This window comes from Nilaparvata lugens, chromosome 6 (genome assembly GCF_014356525.2).
Source record: "Nilaparvata lugens isolate BPH chromosome 6, ASM1435652v1, whole genome shotgun sequence".
NCBI lineage: Eukaryota > Metazoa > Arthropoda > Insecta > Hemiptera > Delphacidae > Nilaparvata > Nilaparvata lugens.
In genome coordinates this window covers 53,349,037-53,367,981 of record NC_052509.1, presented here as the reverse complement: position 1 = coordinate 53,367,981, position 18,945 = coordinate 53,349,037, and the positions used below count along the sequence as shown (strand labels likewise).

The following is an 18,945-nucleotide window of genomic DNA, read 5'->3' as shown; positions in this document are numbered from 1 at the left end:
AGAGAGTAAGAGAGTTGTAGAAAACAGAGAGAGATCAGACGATGAGGATCTGAGTGATAGTGAACCTTTCTCAGGTTTCTCTGGCGAGATGAGTGAGTCAAGCGAGGAGAGAGGAGGAAGCAGGTCAGAAGTTTCACAAGAAGGACAAAAGGAAAGGGGAGCAGAAGTTATGACACATGGAGATGTGAATATGGCTGTATTATTGGAATTGAGAAAAATGCGAGAAGACATAGATAAGAGATTTGAGGACATGGATAAGAAAATAGGTAGCATTGATTCAAAAATTGCGAACCAATTGGATGAGCGAATGGAAGGGTGGCTAACACGTTTAGAGAATAGAGTGGATGAGAGAGTGGACAAGAAGATAGCGGAGGTAGAAGGACGATTAAGTGAACAGGTGGGAACGATAAGAAAAAGTCTGGAAGAAAGTGAAAATAGAATGAGTAAGCGAATAGATGAGGTAGTAAAGGAGTTACGAGATTCTAATGGCAAAACAGATGAGCACATGGAAGAATTGATACAAAAGAAGATCAGTAGATGTAATAATGAGATCAAACATAAAATGGAGTTGGATAAAAATAGAATAGAGGGTGAAGTGTCGGAGGTGAAGAAAATGATTGAAACATTAGAGGGACAATGTTTAGAGAAGTTTCAACAAACACAAACAAGGAAATCCATAACTGAGCAGATAGTGGTGATAAATGGAGGACCTGTGAACAGACCGAAAATTAATGGAAGTGAGAAAAATCCTCTCGAATCATTAAAGAAAATAAGAAAGTATATAAAAGATCAGAGGTTAGATGTGAATGATTGGGAAAATGTGAAGGAGGAGTTAGCAGGGTGTTTTATAGGTCAGGCAGAAAATTGGTGGAGTGGCTGTGCGGAAGGTATGAATAGTTTGGAAGATCTAGAGGCTAGTTTTAAAGCAATCTTTTGGAACGCTAGCGTGAGAAATAGTATAAAAAAGAAATTGTTTGATGGAAGGTACACTGGGGCAGGAGGTGAGAGCAGAGTACAATATTTGCTAAAAATGCAAGCAATGGCTCAGAGTCTGGGAGAGAATATGACAGAAGAAGAGTTTATAAGCATTATTTCAAAACATTACTCAGAAATGATTATAAGAGTCACAACAATTCGAGAACTTTCAGCATTTGTGGAGTTGTTGATAAGTTTTGATAGTGAAGGGAAATCATATATGAAAGAAGAGAGAAGAGAAGAGAGTAATTATGGACGGGGTCAGAATGACAGAAATTACAGAAATAATCAAGGTCAAAATAATAATTTTAATTACAATGGAAGAGGTAGAGGGTATTGGAACAACAATCAGAGATTTCAAAATCGAGATCAGAGCCCAGATAGAGGAAGAGGAAAGAAGGAAGCAGAAGGCACAACTGAGAGACAGGGAAATGGAAAGGGCGGAGCCAGAAAATAAAAGACCCAGGACCTTCGCCAATTAAGAATGGGGTCAAAGGAAATAGCCAAGAATGTAAAACCGAGAAGAGTAATGAAAGGACAAAAAATTGTGAAAATGATGGGTCAAAAGAAAAGATGCAGATAAATAATTGCCGATTGAAATTCATCAGAGAGGATCTGATAGAAGAAGAAAATGAAGAGGTAACTGATAACCCACTGAAGCTTAGAGAGACAAACTGTCAGATGGCAGAAATTGATGTAAAAGTAGGGGAGAAGACAGTTAGGCTTGTGATTGACACAGGTAGTGAGGCAACTGTGATAAATAAAAATGAGTTGTCGAGAATACTAGAAGGAAATTGTCTTAATGTAGAAATGTTACCTACAAACGAAGTAAACATTGTGGGAGTTACTGGAGTAAGGGGTAAAAGAGTCAATAAGCAGGTAATACTTCCACTGACATTTGAGAATGGGCAAGTCATACCTATAAACTGCTTGGTTGTTGAAGGTTTAAATGCAGATTTATTGTGGGGCACAGACTCATTGCGGAAGTTAAAGGCAAAGATTTGTCTATCCAGTAATACTTTGAATTTTGTATATGAAGGTAGGAATATTACAGCACCAATGGTGAGTAGACCAGTGGGAAAGACACTGGGCCTGTTTTTATGTAGGGGAGAGAAATCTGATGTATGGAAGGAGCAGATAGACAACGTGAAGGAAATAGGAGGGAAAGATGCAGGGAGATTGATAGAAGTGTTAGAAGAGAATAAGGCTGTGTTCTCTGATCAGCCGGGAAAAGTGGCGAATTTTGAATGCAAGTTGCAAGTGAGAGAAGGGGTGCAATTTTGTAGACGGTCATATTCGGTGCCTCAAAGTGTGAAAGCAGCAGTGGCTAGAGAAGTGAAAAGCATGCTGGAAAATGACATAATTGAATTGGGAGAGAGCGAGTTCAGCAGTCCCCTTGTAGTGGTTCCTAAGAAGGATGGAAGTGTACGTTTGTGCCTGGATGCTCGTCAAGTAAATAAAATAATTATAACTGACAGGACAAGTACACCAAGTATAGAAGAAATTCTCAGACAATTTCATGGGGTGAAGTACATTTCAAAATTTGATCTCACAGCAGGGTATTGGCAAGTGCCATTACACCCAGACTCAAGAAAATATGTGTCATTTTTATTTGGTGGTCGAAATTATCAATTCAAAAGATTGGCATTTGGTTTGGTTAACAGTGTTGCCGTTTTTATACGTTGCATAAATGAGGTTTTAGGAGAAGAAGTATTGGAATGGGCGACAGTATATGTGGATGATTTGTTGATAACATCACAGACCATTGAAGAGCACACTGAGAGAGTGAAACTTGTCCTGAACAGATTGAAGGCCAGTAATTTGACTCTAAGACTGGAGAAGTCAGAGTTCCTCACTACAGAAACCAAATTTCTGGGGTACGTGGTGAATGAGAAAGGAATAATGATGGATCAAGAGAAAGCAAGAGCAATTCAGGAGTTCCTAAGAATAGGAGAATGTTGCAAGCATTTTTGGGGATGTGTAATTATTACAGGAGATTCCAAGAGAACTATTCATCACTGACTGGAAAATTAAGTCCATTAACAAGTCCAAAAAATAAGTGGCAGTGGGGAGAGAAAGAAAATGAAGTTTTCACAGAGATTAAAAAACGGTTTTTGGAATCAGTAATGATCAGCCATCCAGATTTCACAAAGCCATTTTTTATGTCAACTGATGCAAGCCATTTGAGTTTAGGAGTAACCTTGTACCAGGAAAATGAGAAAGGAGAGCATTTAGTAGTAGCATTTGGAAGCAGAGTATTGAATAAGAGTGAGAGAAATTACACAGTCACAGAGAAGGAGTTGTTATCAGTAGTCTTTGGATGCCAGAAATTTCGTGATTATCTTTTAGGGCATGAAGTGGTGGTGAGAACTGACCACAGAGCCTTGACTTTCTTACAGTCAGCACGAATCAGTCATGGCAGAATCACCAGATGGGTATTATTGTTACAAGAATACAATATCAAATGGGAGTATGTCCCTGGAAAAGAGAATGTGGTTGCAGACAGTTTATCCAGGACTGGGTATGGCAATGAAGAATGTATTGATGAGACCCCTAACCAACTGAAGATATTGTGGTTGAGAGTAGAACAACAGTTGGGGGAGCTGTTTGACAATCTGAGAGAGAAACAGGTTGGAGATGAGAGGTTGTACAGAGTGATAAAAGAAATAGAAGAAGCTGATGGGGGAGGAGTTGATACATACCATTTGCGGTTTTTTACTATGCATGAAGGAATATTGTTCCACAAGTTGGATAAGGATAGAGATTGGAGAGTCTGTGTGCCAACAAGTATTGCTGAGATGGTAGTCAAAAGGTACCATGTAGACAGTGGACACATGGGGAGAAAGAAGTTGGAGAAAATGCTGAATGAACATTTACAGATAAAACATGCCCAGAAATTGATAGGTAGAGTATGTGACACATGTGAGCTCTGTCAGAAAACAAAGTCAGCTAACCAGAAAGTACAAAGTGGAATGTTTAATATTCTGTGTGAACGAAAGAATGAGAAAGTTTTTGTAGACATTTGTGGGCCATTCCCAAGAAGCCAAGGAAATTTTCAATACATAGTAATATTTCTGGATGGATTTTCAAAATTAGTAAAACTGTATGCATTGCGGCGTGCAACATCTGGAGCCATTGTAAAAATTTTGAAGGAAAAGTATATACCCGAGATTGGAAAACCAAAAATAATAATAACTGATCATGGTACTCAATTCATAAGCAAAGTTTGGGTTGATAATTTGGCTGAATTGGGGATTAAAACATATAAGAGTGCAGTGTACCATCCCCAATCAAATATGGCTGAGCGTCCGCTACGTGAAGTAGGAAGAATGCTGAGAGCACTCTGTCATAGTCAGCATTGCAGTTGGAAACAACACATTGAATCCATAGAAAAAGCATTGAATGTTTCCTACCATGAAAGTATTGGGGAAACACCATACTTTGTGCATTTTGGTAAACACCCAGACCGAGAAATTAGTGGCATTGTTAACTTCCCCGAGAATCAAAACATAGAAATGGAGAATGAAAGAGGATTGATTGAAGAGCAAGTAAAATTGAGGTTAGTCAAAAAAGCCGATGAGCGGAAGGACAGGCATGACAAGAAAGTGAAGAGGATTTTACAGTTGAAAGAAAACGATAAGGTACTAGTGAAAAATCATATGTCAGCAAATAGTAGTTTGGGAATTATGAAAAAATTGCTTTTATTATATTTAGGACCTTATAGAATTAGCAAATGTAAAGGGGGAAATGCGTATGAGGTGATTAATGAGGATGGGTTATTTATAGGTACATTTAATATAGTAGATTTGAAGCCTTTTAGAGAATAGGGATTTTAGTTAGAAGACTGAAAGGTGTTTCCAGGCTGCAGATAGTCATTGTATGATTGTTTAGAGATAAGTAAATTTTCTATTTTTTATGGTGTGGCAGGCAAACAACATATTATTAAACGAATAGGGTGAAAAAAGGTTATAAGTGTTGTCATGGAGAAGTGAAATTTATCAAATTGAAAATACGCGTATTGGTGACAGATCATTGGTTGTGCGGATCATCAAAGTGGTGCGATTCATCCCAGATGCAGCTGCAGGTGGCGTCTAGATGCAGTTTCAGATGGCGTCCAGATTCTGCAAGTTGTCACCTCTCTTGGCCATGTCTGTCTCGAAGTCATCTCGACAACATGTGATGGGGGGTTTTGTGACAACTGTTACTGGAGCCAACGTTTTCTTCAGTTTCAAGTTCCAACTTCTACCCAAAATCTGCAAGTTTTGTCATTGCTATGGCAAGGGAGTGTAGAGGTTGGAACAAAAACCCAAGGACAGGCGACAATGCCAGCAATTAGTCATGCTGAGGGTGCGAGCTGGCACTAAGGCCAAACACCAGCAACAAAACACATGTACCACATTCCAGCCACTAGGGGCAGCACCTCCCGGAGCAGTTGAGGGATGAGACAATGGGCCAGGGGAAGGTGACAACCACGAGGAGTAACGAATTTTGGCACAGTCTTAGACGAGCAAGGCAAAGAGCATGTCATCTAAGGAGTAGACGTTTCCAAACCCGCAGCCCGATGGGCTGAAATGCAGCCGCCTCCACCTCAATACAACCCACCACCATTCTTCATCATCAAGTGAACCACCAGCAAATTTGTGCTAAAATAATTAAATTGTGTCTCGTCGTAATAATGCTTTGTGCTTCGTAAATAGTGTCGTCGGGGAAAAAAAGGTTAGTTTTAAGATGTCATTATAATTTATTATTTGTTGTTGTTTGTCTGCCACCAGAATTGAAATAATTTATTTGTCTATTGTTGTTTTTAATTTATTTACAGTGGTTGTAAATTCACCAGTATAGTAATTTCCTAATGCATTTGACTTTATTCATTTATTTTAGTCAATGTTTCTTAAGAGTAAAACATGTCATAAGGGACTTGCCCTACATCAACAGATGCGTTTGATTCTAAAATAAAATGAACAATTCTTTATCAATCAATGTAAAACATAAAGGGTAAAACATAAACTTAAATTATGTAAAATATTCTGGTAAATTGTTAGACGTTGAGTATTTAACGTCAATGACTGACCTAAACACACTGTTTAAATTGTAGATTTAGAATCCTTGTTACAGTAATATGATAGCAATATCATCATATTGTGTTTACTATCTAAACCAGTGGTTTAGATGCTGGCTTTGTAAGCCCGGGTTCGAATCCCGGTCCGGGCAATATTTTCTCTTGGGGCAATCTCTTGTTTCGGATTGACCCGTTAGCCGTCGTCCCCGGCTGCCTAGAAAGCAGTCCTGAAAACTCTTGACACCAGAACTGAGCCAGCCAGGTCACTCTGCATTATTATTGTGTATAATATAATTGATCTCATCTCAACAGAATAAATTTGAATCATTGTTGCAAATGTCAGGCATCTCCTGGTGTAGCTGATATTATAATAACTTGGCATTTTATAATTTGTCACTTTGCTTCACCTGGTAAATTCCACAGTTACAAATTGTAACCAAGTATAATATTGCTTCCCTTACTTGTAAATCGAACTTGTAAGGCAGCTAAAACAACACCCTTCTAATTAATTGCAAATTTTCAGCTTTATTGATTATCAATTCATTGAAATTCTCGTCTTATCTGTTATTAGAATAATTCTGGTTGTTTGTACCTTCAGTGTAATTCTCTTCAAACTGTCAGGATTTTTTGAATGGGAATCGTTAATTTTATGTGTGATGAATGCTGCCAATTTGATGTGAATTTCAATATAATATTATCTATAAAGGCTGTATTTTTATTTTCGTTGCCCTACTAGGAAAGTAAGGAAAGTGTTGTTTTCACAAAACCATGAAGGTATCCTAATTTCATGATTATCTGTACGTTTTGAAGCCTCCTGAGTCCAAAAACGAGGTTTTCCACTTTCTTTGCACGTCCACCTAGTTGAAAAAAGTATTAAAAAACCTACTACTGAAACCCATTTATTTTATTTTGCTCCAAATAGGAATAAAAAGAAGAGCAAGCAATATAATGGCAAGGAAAGTAGTGTGAGTGTCCCACATCCAGATTTTATTTCAATATTCCTTTCCTACTTTATTGTCTATTCAATTGACGTTTCTTACTTTTTTTTGTTACAGTATATTTCTTTCCTACTTTATTGTCTATACTAATTGCCTACTGAACTGATGTTTCTTACTTATTTTTTGTTACACTATATTCCTTTCCTACTTTATTGTCTATACTAATTGCCTACTCAATTGACGTTTCTTATTTTTTTGTTACAGTAGTGGGAGGCAGTATACCGTGGGGCGCGACCGCACAAAACCCGGGCGACTTCATTCAGAGTCTGATGCAGGCGTTGACTGGCCAATTGGTTGGGGCCACCACTAGTCCCACTGGCACGCCAGCTACTGGCGCCAGCGCTACAGGCACGACAACTGGCACAACAGCTGGCACTACAACTGGTACGACAAGTGGCACAACAGGTGGCACAGGCGCGCAGGCGTCGCAGGCACGTGGCAACACTGCCACTCATCCCACCACCTCGACGCAGACCCGCTCCACAGCTAGGCCGCATGTGCATTTCGGCACCAGCATGCCAGGTGCGTCCAATTCACTTGAAATTGTCAGCACTCTATTAGACCTGCATATTTTGTAATGCCGTATCCACATGTTTGTCCAATGCGTACAAATGTAGACCAGCGCTAGAGTGTGGATGGGTGGTTTGCCAACGCTGGCTTTCGTTGGCCATCGCTCCGATTTTTGTCGAGCGAAGGCCAATGAAGGCCAGCGCTGGCTGGCTAACTACTCATCCACACTTGTCAACCAATGCGTGTGGTTTCCTGTTCTTTATTCTTATATTGATTCAATGATACACAATTCATTTTTTTAAATAATTTGGAGGAGGATCGCAGTGACTTTACACTTTGAGTCAATACAAGAGTGCCTACACTTTGCAGAGAAAAATGTTCATGACATGTTGCATGACACTTGAGCTGTGCTCAGATTCGTGACTTCTCGTAAAAAATAACAATAATAATCAACAGGCACAGCCCAAAACTGTTCTTCCCCCGAATTTTGATTCATTAAAATAGTTCAGAAAATAGGTTATGTTTCCTCCACTTTATAAAATTTTGTCTAATTTTCCGACCAAACACTTGAAACAAGAAATTTTGCATTTAAAAAGATTGAAATCCAATTTAATAACAAAATTTCTCTCACTTAGCACTCAAAACTGTAAAATATTGATTATTTAAAAAAATTTTGATCCGAAAATTAATAACAATATTCTTCACTTTGTTTTATCGTCTGCTGTCTGCTCAGCTGTTTTTTCTGTGTGAGTTGCTATAGGCCTAATTAATTGTTAATGCTTCATTTTTTTATTGCGTTTCTTCTAATAATTAATATTTTCAATCTCCAACTCCATTTTCAATGGATTTTTCAATATTCCGTGTAGCAAGCGCTTGCCAACGCTGGCCTTGATTGGGCACTGGTAACATTGCAGTATGGATGGCAAGACCAATGCGGCCAAGCTTATGCCTAGTCCACATGTTAGTCCAGTCGCTGGCTCAGCCTGCAATGTGACCAGTGCCCAATGAAGGCCAGCGGTAGCCAGCGTTGGCAAACCACCCATCCACACACTGGCGCTGGTCGTCATTGGCCTTCATTGGGCCAACGTGTAGATACGGCATTACCTGGCTGGTCCAATGTGTGAACTAGGCATTACATTATTGAACATGGATGAAAAAATCTTGTCCACTCCACCTTTGCTAATCACTGATTAATTGTGATGATAATAATAATTTTATAATTTTTATTTATTCATTGTCACAATACATCAATATTATGAGTTGCACTCATTTGATTGGTGACTTGTTGATTGCTAAAACTACACATAATATAATATATTATAGTCCATTTTAGTGGGGTATATAATTAGGACTAAGTTTATCATTAGCAACTTCTTTTGTATGTATATATTTTATAAATAAACTCCTCTGATTGCAATTCATTGGCAATCAGAGAACTTATTAATATAATAAAATAAACTAATGTTTATTGATATTATAAATATTATTTATTGTAATTTACATTTGTCTTAAGTATCTTGTATTTTGGCGAAATAAATATTCTATTCTAGTCTATAACTAATAGGCCTAATAAACTAATTGATTGTTTTGTTGAATGTGTTGCAGGACTGGGTTCGAATGACTTTGACCCGTACCTACCGTGCAACTCACACCACGTGACCAGGCGGAATCAGCAGCGGCGAGCCAGGGCAGCCACCATCCCAGCCTTCAACCCAGCAGGGCCCAAGTGAGTCACACGTCAACCAGCATACTAAAAATATATAAGAAGTATAATAATAAAAAGATATACAAGTATAATAATAGGACTACTTCAATTATTATATAGTGAGTTACATGTTTTAATGGCAGTGAAGAAAGATGGGAGATCAAGGTTGCCAAATCTCTATACAAGTCTATATTTGACTTCATATTGACACTGAGTGTACACAAGTACACAACAGAACTGTTACTCAATTTATCCCATTACATTTGATCTAATATTAGTTTCCATTTTCTTTGATTTAATAATTAATTTCCTGTCAAATAAATTACATTCATCAATAAAATATCCTTCTTCATAATTTGATTCAAAACTTTGCTTTCATGATTGAGATCAGATTTTTATTCTCATACAAACCTGAAATCTTGGTGGCTGGTTTAAAATTTGTGATACACCAATCCGAACTTTAAATCAACAAATCAAAATCTCCTATCTTTTTCCACTATAATATAATGAGATCCAAGTTAAAATGGCAGTGTTTGATTGGCATTGGTATTTCTATCCTTGTCTATCATTCAACAAAGCGGATAGCGCTATCTCTTTCTCGCTTTGCTCTGTTGCCAGATCGGCTTTCAACAATTTAAAATTAATAATTAATTACCATAATATTACATCTTAATAATGAAAATTCATTATGAAATTATTGAAAAATATAATTTCTTGCATAATAAAATATAATTGGATATTTTAAATGAGAATGAACAGTTAATATTACATCAATAAACCTGTATCAGCTACCGTCCATAGAAGGTATTGACAAGACAGAGGCTCGGCAACATTGTTCTATCTTTTTCCACTGCCATTATAACGTGGACCTCACTATAGTATTACTCAAAAAATATTAATTTATAATATGATCATCGAAAATGTCACTATCAAAAAACTCGTTGAAACAATGTTAAGAAAACTTGAATTCAAGTAAACTTGACTTATGTAAACGCCCCTTGAGCAAGTGTTATGAATATTGTTGTAGCAGCAGCAGCAACAGCCAATCAGCGGCGAGCAGTTCAGCGGGTGGCGATCGGGCGTCGACCAATGGCAGCGAAGCATCGCAGACGGCCGCAGGCGGTGGCAGACTGCCGTCTTCGGAAGTACTCATGAATCTGTCGCTGCTGGTGCTGGAGAACTTGAATCGCCAATATGGCGGCGGTGCTAGACCTAGCAATGCTAGTGCAGCCAGCAGTGGGGCTAGGAGTGAAGGAGCTACTGCTGCTGGTAAGTACTACTTTGTTTAGATAAAAAATAATGTGACGAAAATACAGTTTATTTATTTGAATATTACAACAGTGCGATAGTATCCCTCTAGCTGTAAGCTATATGAGGGATTTATAAAAATAATCCGTTCTGTTTTTTTAATCGACCTGATTATATTTCTTCATTTTTTTAAACTGATTGTTTTGTTTTGTCCATTGCACCATAACTTTTCTTAAATATGAAATAGAAAAAGACTTTGCTCGATAAGCGACAATTAACAAGATATCTCTTTGAGATATTACCTAATTCTATTCACTCTGACACAAATATTTATAAAATCATAATTCATCTTCATTGTAAAATTAAAACAATCTTTAACTCAACAATACATAATATTCCTTCCTGAAACTAATCAAAATGATTCATTCTTATGAAGTCCAAGTCTTCTCCAAGTTGAATCAATGCTAACGGCTATGGAGTCCAGTTTCTACTTCATTTAAATATAAAATGAGGTGACGAAATTCAGTTTATCCAAGTTAAATCGATGCAAACGATTATAGAGAGCCCGCCACGAGAAACGGTCGTTTTACAAATAATGTACACCACTTCACTATTCTACGTTCACAAATAATGTATTGGCATAAACAATTTTCTTGGGTCCGTATGCTCAATAGTAGTTTAAACCAAATTTGAACCAATCTAGGATTAAATCAAGCTATGATCGCATTTATTGTAACGTTTCGATTGAGTCAGCTGAGGCTTTAAACCAGGATTGTATTTGTATAACTGCTATATTCATTTACCGGCTATTTTTAGTTGAATTTTCTTAGTGGAATTTAATTGATAGCTAACTTTTGGCTTGCTTTTCATAGATTTGGCTTGGATATATTATTTGTGAAATGAGTGTGAACATAACTTCAATTTTACAAGAGAAGTTTTGAGTTTAGTGTGTTTTCTCTTTCGTGAGGTGAGATTTTACTCGTTTGAAATGACTGATCTACTTGTCCCATGGATGTTGGATAGTTTTGTAGATAAACTATAAAAACTATAAACTATAAAACTAATAGATCATTATTATATCCATTAGTCTGAATATATTATTAATAATCTATTACTATTATAGTTTTTCTACAGAACTATCAACATACAAAGGACAATGAAGTTCAAAGTAGTCATTTTTCATTTATTCAAACGAGTAAAATCTCACCTCACGAGAGAGATAACAGATTAAACTCATAACTTCTCTTGTAAAATTGTAAAAGTTAGTTCCACACTCACCTCATAAATATATCCTCTATGTATAGCAAGCCAAAATCCATAACCACTATTTTGACGATTGTGACGAAATAAATAAAACCTCAAAGTAAACTAATGATTAATAGTTAGTAGATTCACGTTATGAAGTTAATGAAATGATAGGATTGTATAATTATTTATTTAATTATTAGGCTAGCACAAACAATACAATGATCGGAAAAGAAAAAACAGGCTAGTGCCCAAAACTTCTTCAATTTCCTAATTTACTTTCAAATTGTCCAAATATTATGTTTGATAGTTGATTGTGGTTTGTTTAGGTAGTCCAGTGCTAGGTGGCTCAGTGATGCGTCCGGTTGTGGAGATCTCGTCAGGCATAGTTCCCATCAATCACCTGATTCCACTGCTGGCTGGCGCCGGCCATGGCCTGTTTGCGGCTGCTACGGGAACCGGACATCCGCTACAGGTTGGTGCTCTGCTCTATAACATCATCACATTTATGTCTTCTGCTGCACTATCGTCTCCGAGAGATATTTCTTTTAACATGAAGAGGGAAAACCAGTATCTCCTACCACAGTTTGTAGCATGGGTAGAGTTGTGGAGAGGAGTGAGCATGCTGATACAAGATTAGGAAGACTGCTGTTACGTAGTGGGAGTGATTAGTGAAGAAAAGAGTATCGGGGCTCTCTGTCTTGAGTGCCGTGTTAAAACACTACCACCTAAATTTACAAAGCCATAGCGCTAGATTGCGACTAAAGTTAGTAGACAGAAGGTTAGTCACTCATCTATAGTATTTAAGTTGACATGCAATTGGAGTGGGGGAACTGCAGCCGTGACGTAGGCTGTATTGCAAAGTAGGCAAAATATTGCATTCTTGTAGATCATACGTTGACGTATAGTCAAATTATATAACATAAACATGTTCTGACATACAAGCTTTCTGTTTCTGCTTTACAATACTTATCAAAACATTTGAATAATACAAGCATTTTTCCATTTAAAATCAAAAACCTAACCTTTTAACCTACCCTTTCAAACCCTTAAGGTTTTTTCATCTTCTAGGTCGTTTTTATATTTAATAATTTGGCTATACGTAAGCTTGTGAATTTCAGGGATGAGATATTTTGATTTCCGTAGTACAGTTTTACAACATGTGTTCAGTGCATTTATATACGTCGAAATGCATCGGATTTATCGGGATCGGTTTATTGCAATGCATTGGTATACCAAGATTGTTTTATGGGTTAATCTGAAATTATAATAGTATAACGTTGTCTACTAACGCTTTTCCAGCTTATTAACTTTTTCATGTCACGTTTTTAGATTCTTGAAAATCTTTCAATTTCATTTTATTCATACATGTTGAATGAACTTAAAATTGATATATTTAACTACATTATTAGAATCGGTGATTCATTCCCTATTAGTACAGAGAATTTTAAAGTTGTAAGTCAATCTTAAGGGGATTAAACGACGATGTATTTAAAGCTACAGTGAATAAACTGTATGCTCAGTGTAGTTACTCTATCACTTTTTTACTACACGTGACATCACGCTGGCGTTCCCCCCACCACTTTGAATCTTACACCTGTGAGTGATCAACCTTCTGTCTACTAACGTTGGGTTGCGACGTCATCAGTTGACGATTAAATTATCCAATCATAAAGCTGATTAGAAATCAGCTAAATTGAAACTCTAGATTTTCAGCTTTCTGATTGGATAATTTCATCGACTACTGATGATGTCACAACCTAGCAACGTTAGTAGACAGAAGGTTGATCACTCACAGATGTAAGATTTGAAGTGGTGGGGGGAACACCATTCAAATACATCGTCGTTTAATCCACTCTAGATTGACCTAGAACTTGAAAATTCTTCATACTTATAGCGAATGAATCACCAATTCTAATGATGTTGTTGAATATTTCAAGTTCATTCAACTTGTATGAATAAAATGGAGTTGAAAGTTTTTCAAGAATCTAAAAACGTGACACGAAAAATTTGATAAGCTGGAAAAGCGTTAGTAGACAATTTTATACTATTATAATTTTAGATTAATCCATAAAAAATCATGATAAACCAATGCATTGCAATAAACCGATAAACCGATCCCGATAAATTAAATAAATTTCGTTCATATAAATGCACTGAACACACGCTGGTATCGAGCACATGTTCTACGAGAATCAAAATATCTCATCACCGAAATTCACAAGCTGATGTATAGCCAAACTACAAAATATAAACACGATCTAGAAGATGAAGAAACCTTAAGGGTTTGAAAGGGAAGGTTAGGAGGTGGGGTTTTTGCTTTCATATGGCAAAAAGCTTGTATTATTTAAATGTTTTGATAATTATTGTAAAGCAGAAACAGAAAGCTTGCATGTCAGAAAATGTTTGTGTTATATAATTTGACTATACGTCACCGTATGATTTTCAATAATGCGATATTCTGCCTACTCTGTACTACAGCCTACGTCACGGCTGCAGTTCCCCCACTCCAATTGCCTTTCAACTAAAATACTATAGTTGAGTGACCAACCTTCTGTCTACCAACTTTAGTCGCAACCTAGCGTTATGGCTTTGTAAATTTAGGTGGTAGTGGTTAAAAGTAATATCTCTCGGACAATAGACAACGCACATATATAAATATTGTTACTATGGTGAGGTCCATGTTTTAATGATTGGGGAGAAAGATAGAACAGCGTTGCCAATTCTCTGTCTTGCCACTGCCTTCTATAGAGGGTATAGCTGATACCGGTATATCTAATGAAATAAAATAATATAATTCTTGTTAAGAATGATACATTATATTTTGTCTAGAAAATACACACAAACTTCTTACTATGCTTAATGAATATTTGTATCGTGTTCTTTTGTTAGAAAAATTGAAATACTTGGCATAACTATAGTTGAACAGCTATTGAGACCAAAATCATTTTAATAATTTATTCCATTTTCAGAAAGGAAATGTATCATAATAAATTAATTCATTGATATTTTTTCAAGTTTTGTGTGAGGTTAGTTAATAGTATTTTTATGCGGAAACTTTTATGCCAGTTTCTACTTTAATTTTTATTTTACTACTTTAGCTTGTATCTTTATTATTATTATTATTAACTGTATGTTTTGATTTAATTTAGTGCTATGATGATTTTACTTATAAAGTATTCTAACCACAGGACACATTGAATGAGGGTATCACCAATATTATTTTGACGATCGCCCAGTCTTTAGATTGTGGCGAAAACAAGAATACCCTAAAATAAACTCCCTGTTACTTGTGAGATTCACGTTATAAAGTCAATGAAATTATAAGTTGCCGATTCTCTGCGTTACCACTGCCTTCTATAGAGATAGCTGATACCGGTATATCTAATGAAATAAAATAATATAATTCTTGTTAAGAATGATACATTATATTTTGTCTAGAAAATACACACAAACTTCTTACTATGCTTAATGAATATTTGTATCGTGTTCTTTTGTTAGAAAAATTGAAATACTTGGCATAACTATAGTTGAACAGCTATTGAGACCAAAATCATTTTAATAATTTATTCCATTTTCAGAAAGGAAATGTATCATAATAAATTAATTCATTGATATTTTTTCAAGTTTTGTGTGAGGTTAGTTAATAGTATTTTTATGCGGAAACTTTTATGCCAGTTTCTACTTTAATTTTTATTTTACTACTTTAGCTTGTATCTTTATTATTATTATTATTATTATTATTATTATTATTATATTCCAGCAGTTGGTCCTGCAATAATATTTCTAAAAATCTTCCATCTTTTTTAACGTGAATCTACTTATCTTTCTTATCACTTAACGTGTATTTGCTTATCATTTATTCAATATGTATCTTCATTTTGTATCTTTAGAGCTTCAATCTCCAAAGAACTCTAGAACTTGACCACATTCAGCTACTATGACAGTCGCCTTTTGAACTCAGTTGAGAAGCAATCCATGAGCGCAGTGTGTTTGAATTTGTCTGATTTTGTTCAGTTCCAGAACCTGTTGTCAGCTGGTCCCCATGCTACCCTTGCCTCTCTGCTGCCCCCCGACATGGTCGACCCCCAGAACCCACCCGAATCCATCCTGGCTGACCTCTTTGTCACTCTCGCCGCCAACCTCACATTGGCCGATCTCGCCGCTATGGCCATGGATTCACACCAGGTAGGCACCAATGTAATCTGTTTAGATAGTATTTCGTTGAACTGTGTCTAGATGGTGTGCCGTTATACTCTGTTTAGACGGTCTGTCATTGTACTCTGTTGTTTAGACAGTGTGTTTTTCTACTCTGTTCAGACGGTGTGTCATTGTACTACAATGGCGGCTGGTGTAAATATAGTTTGAAGGTTGCAGATATCAATCCTAACTTGCATAGTAAATAAGAAAGCAATAAATAGGGATTATTAAATCGTCATTACGATTACATATAACTTGAATTATATTGTTCTTTCTCAACATAATTCCAATTCACTGTAAGAGATAATAAGAAAATGAATAAGTTACAAAATTCAAACAATACAATAGAAACAGAAAACACGAAACTGTTTTACATCTATCAGTCTCAATTATTAGCCTGAAAATACAATAATTTATTTATTTTTTTAATTGCCGCTTGTACTTACGCGCTCACGCAAACCCAATTTTACAGCTTGTGTGGAATTTTCAAAATTTGGAGGTCTTCGAAACTTCCCAAGTTCAATTTCATTCTCATTTGCTATTGAAATAAATAAATCATCCAATAAATTTTAAATAGAATAGCTTTAAATAGCTTTTGTTTATTACACGATCACTTACATAATCCTCGTTTATTACACATCACTTATAAAATCCTCAAATCAAAACAAACAAAACTTTTCATTGTGGTCTGTCGTCTGTAGTGTGATACTATCGACTATCGATACAAAGTCAGTCTTCATAGATCGATATTGTTGGTATCGTATCGTTAGTTTCTATAGAATGACTGTAGGAACTAATGACAATGGTTATAGGAACGCTGCAACTATGCCATCCTCAAAAAGCCATCCGTTGTCATAGAACCAACTGGTTTGCCAGCTTTTTAGGCTTCCAATGTTATTCTCCCATATAAGCGACGCGTCATAGGAGGTTGCAAATGCTATGCGTTCCTTCTTCGGACCGCGCAAATTCAAAATGTTGAACTATCTGTTCTGACTTTTTGCTGTATGAATTTTGTCGGAATTGAGAAAATAATTTTCAATAATATGACTATCAAATTGAAGTGGTATTAAGACATTTGAAAAAAGGAAAATCTCTTTCTATTGCCTGATTTGTTGGGGGTTGTGCAACCTTGAGAGGAGCCGCCACTGTTGTACTATGTTTATATAATGTGTTGTACTGTTTCTAGACATCGTTCAGCGAGTGTTTAAACGCCCTTTTTGAAGTACGACTACCAGTTGGCAAGCCTAAATTATATCCATGTTTGTTAATTTATCCTCTATAATATTATAACGGAATGTGTAATTGGCTTACACATGTACGGGATACGAAATAAATGTTTGACACATCATCATGTCCGAACTACTGAACTGATTAACTTGAAATTTTACTTAAAGATTCTAACTTTACCGAGGATGGTTGTATAGGTCTATTTTCATTATTGTCAATTATTTATAATTTTAATGATTAAAATAAATCTATTGTGAAACAAAGTTGAAGTAAGATAAAAGCCCAGTCAAATAGTTTTTCTATTGTAAATAATTATTAGAATGGTTAATACTTTTAATATTATCATGGAACTATGAAACTAACTTCAATCTATTTGTGCTTTTAACAGACACATGCTTGTTTAGAATGAAGAAAGGAAGCGTAAACATACATTTTATAATAAATTATTGTTTTGGTGAATATCTATAAATTACTAAAATTTTAGGAGAGAAAGTATTTTTATGATAATGTCAACTTATTTTTCTAAGCTCTTGAACAATTTATATCAAGTATTTTTAGTTTAATTAAGGCGTTTACTTTATACCCGAACAGTTTCATATGCGTTAGTGGGTTCGAAATGGTTTCAGTTCTAGTTGAAACCATTGATAGTCTAGATGCAGTTTTAACGCTGTTAGTGCATTTGGGCCTTATATATAACATTTGAGTGTGTATTAACGTGGCTTTATATACATTGTATCTTATGGATAAATAAAATTGATTGATAATGTAGGATAAGTATATTTTACTGTACTGACATGTTACGTGAATAAATTGACTGATCGATTGATTGTTTAGTTGAGCGCGACTAGTGGTCTGCAACAAGCGAGACCTGCCCTGCAACGTGTGGTGCGCACTAGACTTCTGCGCAACCAACCTTTGAATGAGACCACTGCTACACGCGCCACCGAAATCATCAATGCTGAGATAAGGCCGCATCTGGAGGTCATGGTGAGCTCTTAATCCAACCTAGTCTAACCTAATCTAGTACCATTCACTTTGAAACGAATGCTGATATAGTGTGGTCCACCTTATAATGGCAGTGGATAAAGATAGAAGAATAGCGATGCCGATTCTCTGCATTAATAATTATATTTCTACACTGTCAAAAACTTAATTGACATCGTTGTGGACCTAGAAAAGGATAGTACCACCGGCTTTGTCGAATGATAGACAAAGATAGCAAAACCAAAGTTGATCAAATACTGTCATTATAACGTGGACCTCACTATAGTTTATTTATTTGATCATTCAGAATTACACAACTTACAGAAAAGTGCCTCAGGCTTATAAGCCCAAAACGGTTCCAATTCTAATTTATGCAACAGTCCAAATGTATCAAGGTTATGTGTCACTTCAACATTCTTCAGGTTACACACTCAATTTACAATTCAAAACACACAAAAATCTTTTTTAAATTAAAAAAATACTTCTAAATTAAAATAAATCAATTATAAATATTCAGAAAATTTAAAATTTGATACCGAAAAGACAGTAAAAATATAGTTAAAAGTGAATCTCACTTCACTATACATTACACTCTACACACAGTTAGTTTTAGATGTCGTCTTTGTTAGTAGCTGTACTTATCTGTATCGAGGGCTTATTTCAATTCAATTTTAGATTTATTTCAGACAACTTATTTTACATACCGTAAGTATTTCAAGTCTATAGTGAGTTGCACGTTAAGGTGCGTACAGATATACGCGCCGCGAACATGAGCAATTCACTTTTAATCAGCT

General features: G+C 35.9%; 1 protein-coding gene across 1 annotated transcript in view; it reads left to right on the top strand.

Annotated features, from left to right (window-relative positions):
* Positions 1-18,945, top strand: part of LOC111046949 (large proline-rich protein BAG6) — a 71,737-nt gene that overhangs the window by 26,887 nt on the left and 25,905 nt on the right. Inside the window, exons 12-18 of the mRNA XM_039431490.1 lie at positions 2,015-2,427; positions 7,149-7,554; positions 9,148-9,268; positions 10,275-10,516; positions 12,070-12,215; positions 15,758-15,928; positions 18,002-18,154. Coding sequence (XP_039287424.1) covers positions 2,015-2,427; positions 7,149-7,554; positions 9,148-9,268; positions 10,275-10,516; positions 12,070-12,215; positions 15,758-15,928; positions 18,002-18,154 — 1,652 coding nt within the window. The remainder of the gene's footprint in view (positions 1-2,014; positions 2,428-7,148; positions 7,555-9,147; positions 9,269-10,274; positions 10,517-12,069; positions 12,216-15,757; positions 15,929-18,001; positions 18,155-18,945) is intronic.